Source organism: Pongo abelii, chromosome 13 (assembly GCF_028885655.2).
Source record: "Pongo abelii isolate AG06213 chromosome 13, NHGRI_mPonAbe1-v2.0_pri, whole genome shotgun sequence".
In the NCBI taxonomy this organism is placed as follows: Eukaryota; Metazoa; Chordata; class Mammalia; order Primates; family Hominidae; genus Pongo; species Pongo abelii.
The window spans coordinates 56,103,584-56,112,382 of NC_071998.2; the positions used below are offsets into that span (position 1 = coordinate 56,103,584).

At 46.6% G+C, this 8,799-nt stretch overlaps 1 protein-coding gene across 5 annotated transcripts in view; it reads right to left on the minus strand.

Moving 5' to 3' along the window:
• VLDLR (very low density lipoprotein receptor) overlaps positions 1–8,598 on the minus strand; it is a 32,333-nt gene extending 23,735 nt beyond the window's left edge. For 3 of the 5 annotated variants that reach the window (XM_054520002.2, XM_054520001.2, XM_054520000.2), the window contains exon 1: positions 8,462–8,584. In XM_054520002.2, the coding sequence (XP_054375977.2) occupies positions 8,462–8,543 (82 nt within the window). In that variant the 5' untranslated portion in view covers positions 8,544–8,584. Of the gene's footprint in view, positions 1–8,152; positions 8,238–8,461 lie in introns of those variants that run through there. The other 2 variants (XM_054519999.2, XM_063714235.1) reach the window with 2 other exon arrangements.
• Between the last annotated feature and the right edge of the window lie 201 nt (positions 8,599–8,799).

Below are 8,799 nucleotides of genomic sequence, written 5' to 3' on the forward strand. Positions count from 1 at the left end.
CTCAGGGTTTTTAATGCATATAGAAGTCAGCCACCATTGTCTAATTTTCCCTGTAGGGGTTGACATGGAGGAATAATACATAAGCTTCAGTAAAAAACTGCATAGGCCTTCCAGCAAATACCAAGCCTTCCAGATGGACTACAAATCTTCCTATGGGGCTCCAAGCAGCACCCTGGCAGGAGCACTCCAAGATGCATGCCCAGAATATAGAGAAAGTGTCTCTGGGTACCAGGCTCAGAGTGTACTTCAACCTGCACAGAGGCTCATGCTGCCACACTGCTGGGGCCACCAGGGCCAAACATTTACATCTCTCATGCCCTTACTCATTGCTTGAGCATATGGGTGTTATTTGCTGGAATTCCTTCAGTCCGTTCGTTTTGGCACTTCTGGGGCCACCAAGGGCATTTATTTTTAGTCTAGTTCACTTCTACTGCTTGCCACTTTAATGACAGTGTTTCTATTTGTAAGCTAAAACTCCTTTCAGGACAAGCAAATTTCTGAGTCAGCAAAAAAGTTTTCCTAAGGGGAGAAGGGTTTGTTAAGAGGCAAGTACCACAACAGGTGTTAAGGGAAATGTTCTGAGCTGTCAAGCACAAAGGTTGTGTTCTGGCCTTGAAGTCAGCCTCTGACACATTGTAAGAACCCAGTTCGGGCTGGGCACGGTGGCTCATGCCTGTAATCCCAGCACTTTGGGAGGCTGAGGTGGGCAGATCACCTGAGGTCAGGAGTTCAAGACCAGCCTGGTCAACATGGTGAAACCCCGTCTCTGCTAAAAATACAAAAATTAGCCAGGCATGGTGGCACACACCTGTAATCCCAGCTACTTGGGAGGCTGAGGCAGGAGAATTGTTTGAACCTGGGAGGTAGAGGTTGCAGTGAGCCCAGATAGTGCCATTGCATTCCAGCCTCGGCAACAAGAGTAAAACTCCATCTCAAAAAAAAACAAACAAACAGCAACAAAAAAACTAGTTCGGGGGCTACTAAAAAGTGGTGAATATGTAGGCTAATTCTTCTGAGTCATGGAAATAAGTGAATTTTACAGTTCAATTGTCAGTTTTTCCATTTACATCAAATTGATCTTAAGAATCATGGATATAACTGAATCGTTTTTGTTGTTGGTCAAACACTGCTCTAAGACTTCACATCTCTTAGCTTTTAAAATTCTTAATCCTGCATAGTTGGCCCTATTATTCCTCTTTTACAGATCAGGAAACCTGCTAGAGAAGGAAAGTACAGACACTTGTCCCAGATCACCCTGGGCAGAGCTAGGAGTTGAACCCAGGCACTGGCTCCAGATACTGTGTTACTAAGCATCAATTTAGATTTAGCCTTGTTGTTGAGATGGAGGCCTGCTTTCCTTCCTCATTCTAAGTTTTTAAAAATGTTGCTAGAATTCCTCAGCAAGTCTTCTAAAAGGATTACAGCTCTTGGTTTTCTTGTCTAGGGTTCAAGTCAGAGGAAAGGCCCTCCATCAGATATACCTTGAAAATTGTTAGCTTCTGTGAGTGATAAACTAAGTCAGTCATTCTCAAGCTCCCGTGTGCATCAGAATCCCCAGGAAGGCTTGTTAAAACACAGAATGCTGGACCCCAGCCTGGATTCTGATTCAGCAGGTCTAGAACAGGGCCCAAGTTTGCATTTCTAATGAGTCAATGTTGACACACGAACTCAATTAACATTGAATTAATGTTGCCAATTTCGGTCCACACTTTGAGAACCACTGCACTAAGGTTAAGAAGCTACAGCTTCTACCCATAATGTAAGTGGCTCTTTCATTTTCAGGGTTGTAACATATACCAATAACACCCTCATAAGGCCTAATGTTCATCACAGGAGGGACACAGGAGATAAATGCCTTTTTTACAATACACATGATAGTAACACGTGAGTAAAGCCCTCAAAACTACTTTGCAGAAAAAATTTATTTGGGTGTCTTACTAGGCAGAGGTTCTTCTAAAATCTACCCTTCCCTCCCTGTGTGGTCTATCTTTGATTGGCCCCATTACTTACTCTAAATCAGTACTCCAGAAATAAGCCCAAATTCTTCCCTGACATTTGGCCATCAAGCCCTGGCAATGCCCAAGCCCTCCTCTCTCACCTGATCTAAATTTAAATCTCTTGTTCCTTTGCCTCCAGGCTGCCACATTCTCTACCCATATCAAGCAACCTAGTGATTCAAGCAACCTAGAATAACCAAGAATGGGGTCATTTCTCGACTTACCACTGTCTCTAGGATTAAGTTCTCTACTAATTTCCTCAGACTTTTCCCTGTTGGTCACTACCCATCATCTGCTATACGGGCTGAGCTAACAGCTCAAAGGGGACCCACTCACTTCCCCATGGCTTTGCCCTTCCTCATGGCTGCTTTGTCTCAGTTTGTTCATGTTGCCCTTGTCCACCCATTCACCAGGAGTGGGCTCAGACTGTATTCTTGAATGAGGCCTCAATGCCTTTTCTGGAAAAACTAGGTATGGTCTGGCTGCTTTCTCATAATAGTCCCTGTCACAGAGCCATTACCCAAGGAGATGAGTTCAGCTACCATTTTTCACCTTTAGACACAGAGATCCCCTAAGGCATGGCCTGCAGTTTACATTTGTAACTCAGGACCTGGTCCCTGACATCCTATATTCTCTAGGCACTAGTTGGTAGTCTTGGGTGCATGAGTTGATTTATTAGTTTACTAATAAAGCTGGTCTGAACTAAAAACTTTTGTCAAAAACATTTTCCCCAGCTTTTTCAGAACTCGAAACCAAGTGTGACTGGTTGTTTTACTAGCTAGAATACTTTGAAAGACTCTAGGTTATAAAGGTCCCTGTTACCTAGGTACCTTCACCTCATTTTTGTAGCATTTTTTTTTCTTTTTTTTTTCTTTTTTTTTTTTGAGATGGAGTCTTGCACTGTAGCCCAGGCTGGAGTGCAGTGGCGCTATCTCGGCTCACTGCAACCTCTGCCACCTGGGTTCAAGTGATTCTCCTGCCTCAGCCTCCTGAGTAGCTGGGATTACAGGCTTGCACCACCACACCCAGCTAATTTTTTTGTATTTTTAGTAGAGATGGGCTTTCACTATGTTGCCCAGGCTGGTCTCGAACTCCTGACCTCGTGATCTGCCCGCCTCAGCCTCCCAAAGCACTGGGATTATAGGTGCGAGCCACCGCGCCCGGCCTCTTTGTTGCAATTTATCGTTTAAAAACAGTGCATTTTCACACACTTGTCTGTCAGAATGAGTGTGTCCCTTTGGGTGTGTTGGCTTCATTTCCATGTGAAAAGAGAGGTTCCAACACCTGAGAAAGTTAGCTGCGGCTAACTGGTAAGGTTGAGTTTGATATATCAGACCCAGATTTTACTTCTGACATGTTTTAACGCTCTTTGGTAATACTGGCAGTAATCTATTGTTGCTTGAATCATATCACTTTTGTAGGACTATCTGCAGAGATCGAATCATTTCTGGCTTTTTGAAATTAAAGTCTAAGTTCTTGGTAATTTTAGGGAAACTTCATAAGCTAGAACCCAGATAGCATATGGAAACTCCAGCAATCTTCAGCTGCTATCTGCCTCTTTTATGATTAAGTCTTAAATACTGGATCCGCTCGCTCCTCTTCAGAGCTTCTATTTCAAGCGGTCTTTGGCTGTTTCCTGCTTTGATTCCCCTACTAGACTAAGTGCCACAAAGGAAGGAACCAGTGCTGTGGTCACTCTGTCCCCATGCCTGGTGCCATATGGTAGGTACTCAGTAGATGTACATCAAGTGGTTTCAAGAAGATGCACAAAGATGACCAACATCAATCTGCAACCTACTTAATGAACATATAGATCAGTTAATACCTCAGATCTGGGGAAGTCTTTCTTAAAAAAATGAAAGATTAGAGGCAGTCTATAAAATAGAAACCCTGTTTATTCACATCATGTGGGAGAACTATTAAGTTCTAACATGTGATATAACTCACAAATGCTGGTTATCGTCGAGGCTTTGTTATGTCCCTTGGTTGGCAAATTGCAAGTCCCCCGATCCCCACCACCTCGTCTATATACATAAAGGCTACCTAGATGCCCCCCGAGTTGGCAAAATCAGCTGCTCTAGCCAGAGGCTCCATCTTATAGTTTCCAGCATCTCTAAACTACAAAGTAGGCAAAGGATCTCTAAGCAAGCATTGAAACGTTTCTAACAGAATCTCCATACTTACTCTCACAGGACCTAGCAGGCATTCTCTTACTTAGAGACTCAAAATAACTATTGGGCCCAAGCTTTCCTAGGAGACTTCACTCAATGGGAAAAGTATGCTAAATTTATGGTCCAGGTTGAGCATCCCTAATCCGCAATCTGAGATGCTCCAAAATCCAAAACTTTGAGTGCTGACATGATGTCGTAAGTGTGGAAATTCCACACCTGACATCACGTGACAAGTTGCAGTCAAAACTTTGTTTCTTGTATAAAATCATTAAAAATATTCTATAAAATTACCTTCAGGCTATGTGTATAAGGTGTATGTGAAATATAAACGAATTTCATGTTTAGACTTGGGTCCCATCCCCAAGATACCTTATTATGTATGTGTGAATGTCCCAAAATCTGAAAAAATCTAAACTCTGTGGAACCCTTCTGGTTTCAAGTATTTCAGATAAAGGACACTCAACCTGTGTTATCACCTGCCACCTCATTTGTTTCCTGCAGTGCTGTTAGTGTACTTAACTAAGTGGTATTAACAGTGTTTAGAGTTTTTGTTGCAAGCCAATAGAAGAACTTAGCAAAGAGACACTGATTTAGTTTGAAAAATGCAGACAGTAAAATTGAGATGATTTTTACTTAAAAGCCAGATTCTCCTATAGCTAGGTTAGACTCTGCCCCAACTCTTCAGAAAAACTATCAGTCCTCAGATTTTCTAGCCCAAAACTCTTTAGGTGGCAGAAAAAAATTGTCCCTGGACTACTTACTTCTGCTTAACAAGTATATCTCGCCCATAACCTCAGTAGACAGTATTTCTGGAATGTTTGCCTTTAAAGTAGTCTATCACGCTGTTGTCCAAGTATTCTTTTGAGATTTAATTAGTAGGGACCAAACTAAGCAATTTTGAGTTTATCAACTAAGCATGGAGAGGGCAGTTGTATTAGCCACCACAAGGAGCTCCCTAAGGCAGGTACATTTACAATGAACATCATTATAGACCTCATCAAGCCCTTTAATACATTTAATTTCTTATAGACTAGTATGTGAAGGTGGTTTTCCAAATGAAAGTCAGTATCCAAAGTGAATGCAATCATTACTTTCAGTCACGTAGGCAACTGCCTCGTCTTAAACACTTTTCCCTGCACTGAAAAGAACAAATTTACATTCTGTGAGAAATAGAAAATGGGCTAGATATTTAAAAAGAATTAGCTGTATTTCTATGCTGTGTGCCAGGTCTTCAAGGTTTGGGATCAAAACCCGAAGCCATACGGCTGGGTACTATCTGTTCCCTTGATCTTATGGTCATGTTCTACTCTAGGAGTTCTTGTTAAGTCTTAATCAGTTTGATACCTCTCCTGGAGCAGAAGGGGCTTGTAACAACTTTTTTCCTCTTCCAAAATTGTAATAAAACTACTCAAGTCAAGTTTACGGTTATTCAATTTTATGACAGGTAGAGACACTTGGATCAGGTCTTCACATCTTTTGAGCATGGAGGCTGTCACCTTTGCTAGCAATGTTTAGTATTAAATAGCAGTCTATTGTACTAAAGTCGTAATATTTGGCAGCTCTACTTGACCTTTACACATGCTTTAAGTATCTGGGGACTCAGGCCATAAAAGCAATCAAAATGACACAGGACAGGCATTATAGGTAAATGCCACATAAAGTGGGCAAGAGGGTGATTCAGGGAACAAAGCTACACTAGATTTCATGAAGCTGTGACTGCCAAGGAGGGCTTGGCTGGTGACCTTCCTTTACGCAGTCCCTGCTCACATGAGTGATCAGTCTTTGATAAGGGTTACTATCATCGTCATACCTTCATTGGTGCTATCTGGATGAGCCAAGTTTACTTTCTGTGCCAACCAGTTTCCTACCTCCAGGTCTATTACTACCACCAGTAACACCAACCCACTTCTCACAATGAGGGAATTTTCTTTCTACTCTTAGGCTAGTTGCTAGCCATATATGAATAGCTCTCACAAAACCTTGGTTCGTTTAGACTCTGGCCTTAAAGAATATATCATATCACAGATCTTAATCTTGACTACTTAGGCTGGAGGAAAATGTCCTAGAACCCCCAGGAATTGTGCAATCAGGTATACCAACTTCTCATTAGCTTTAAGTTCCTTGCCAGAGTCGCAGTGCTCACCTGTCTTGTCCAGGAGTATTGTGGAACAGCACCATGTGCCAGTGGACAGAAGGGGTATGCGTAGAAGCTCCAGGGTAGAAAGTCAGCCCACATGCCCTGGGACTTTGAACTTAAGACAGATGCCAGTTGGGGTTGGTTTAGGGTCAATACCTGCCTCAGCCCAGATTTCCTCCAGTTCTGAAAGAATCTGCCTCCTTTCCTTTGAAGAATTTGTTTTTCCATTGTTCATGGCATGTCAAATATTTCACATGTGACAAAGTGAAAAGGATCCTCACCTGCCTAATACAAGGTGAACATCTGGCTTTGACTAACTCACGTCAGTAGTTTAGGTACATTCCTAGCATTCGATAAGGTAAAGTTAACCTCTAGTCTAGTGGAAGGGACATGCAGCAAAAACGAAACTTTTCTCTCACTTTCCTGGATAACTGTCCCTCCTTCTGGTATACTTTAGTGTTTTGAAATGTTACAAAAGGCATAATGCAAGTCATGGCACTATACTGAGAAATCGTTTAATAAGTTAGTATTACTCATCTATTTATGATTAATGCTAGCGTTTGAAAACGCTCGTAAGCAGAGCTTTTCTAGGCTCTCAGGCTTGTTACACATCAGATTCCATGTTCACTACACATTCGTCCTCTTCAAAGAGTCCAGGCAGGGGAAGGCATTTGAGAGAACAGCCCATAAGAGCCTGTGGAGTCTCCTACTTTCCACTGAAAATAACACTTCCCATGCTGCTCACTTAAGAGTCCGCGGAACCATGTGACCAACCTAAACGTGATCGCACCGCTAACCAATCGCAGAGGGCAGAAAGGCCAGTCCCAGTTCACACGCTCCGGACAGTGGCAACCAAAGGGCAGGGGCATTCGGAGGCTCCTTGACCACATACTTTAAAGTTCGCTCTCACTTCAGGAGCACATGACTGCAGGCAGGCAGGGCCCCTTAAGCCACCTGGCGACGGGAGCTAGGGACTCTGGAATGGGTGTTAAGGGCCTGGGCGGCTTTCAGTCCCAATTCCCTGCAGCTGGCAAGCAAGCCCCTTGGCGTCACATCTGAAGATCACTTCGGGGACGCGCTAGGATTCTGACTGAGTCCTCTTAGAAAGGCTTCCTGTCGCTTGTCCAGGAAAGCTATGAGATCCCAAGTAGGAATCCGGCTGAAGACCAGGCAGGGCCCCCAAGCCCCTGCGGCAGACTCTAGGGACCTGACAGTAGTCACCACCGCCCTTCCCAACAAGACAGGGCCACACACTCGCTCTCGCGCTGCTCCTTTGATCTGTTGTTTAGAATGAAGGCTAATTACAGTCACTAGCCTAGGACTCAATTCCTCTCGAGGAAACGTCACCGGGAAGGAGGAGCAGCAAACTAACCTGATTAAGTCTTCCTTCCACTCCCCCTCCCCGTTCGGCTACACGAGAGACCCAAGAGGTTTCCAAATGCCGCCCGAGGTGTGGAAAAGGGAGAGGAGAAGCACCCAGAGGAAAGTCCTGCGTAAAGCCCCGCTCCTCCCCTACCCCGCACGCCGGAGAGGCGGCCCCGCGCCGGGGGAGTCGCAGTCTGGGTGCGCAGGCTGCGAACTGCCCTCGGCTCCGCGGAGCCTCCCGGCTGCCGCCCACCGAACGTGCGCCCGCTCACGGCCGCCAGAAGACTGTGAACCCCGGCCGGCACCTGGCGCTCGCGGTCCCCGGAGGCGCTCACCTTCGCCCACCGTCCGCTCCTACACTCCCTGAGGTTCGAGGGGCGCGCCCGGGGCTGCCGCGCACGTCTCGGCCCTCTACCTCCTTCCTAACACTCCGCCTGGCAGAGGAGGCAGAACCATTGTTCAATGCTCAGAAGCCTACATACCTCAGCCCCTGTCAAGAGGGCGAGAAACCAGGCAAAGCAGCGGCTTTGGGGGAGGCGGTGTGAGGGATCGAAGACTAGTTCAGGCGAGGCGTCAGGACACCCCAAACCCCACTGTTCCCCAAGCCCGGCTCCCTTTAGCCTCGGCGCTGACAGCTCAGAGGCGCCACCACGGAGGGGAGGGAGAGAAGGCGAGGAGAGCCGAGAGGCGCCTCCTAGGAGGCGGGTGGGCAAACGGAGACCTGCGCCTCGGGGTCTCCCGGTGCCCCGGCTGGGTCCCGCTCGCCGGCGGAGGGGCGCGTCCTCACTCACCGGTTCCGGTGGCGCCGCTCTCCCGGGGCGCCCAGCACAGCGCGAGCAGCAGCCAGAGCGCCCAGCGCGCGGACGTGCCCATGGTGCCCGCCTGGATGGTGCTGCCGCCGCCGCCGCCGCCGCCGCCGCCGTTCGCTCCGCACAACAAGTTACCAGCCCTTCCGAAAGGAGGAAGAAGGTGGGGGAGGGGAGGGGAAAGGGGGAGAAGGAGGGGGAAGGGAGCGGGGAAGAAGAGGGCACACCCTCCCCTACAACTTGCACAATCTCCTCCCCACCAACCAACCCACCCACCCACCCACCTCCCCGGGCTGCAGCAGCAGTGCAAGCCGAGCCTGCGG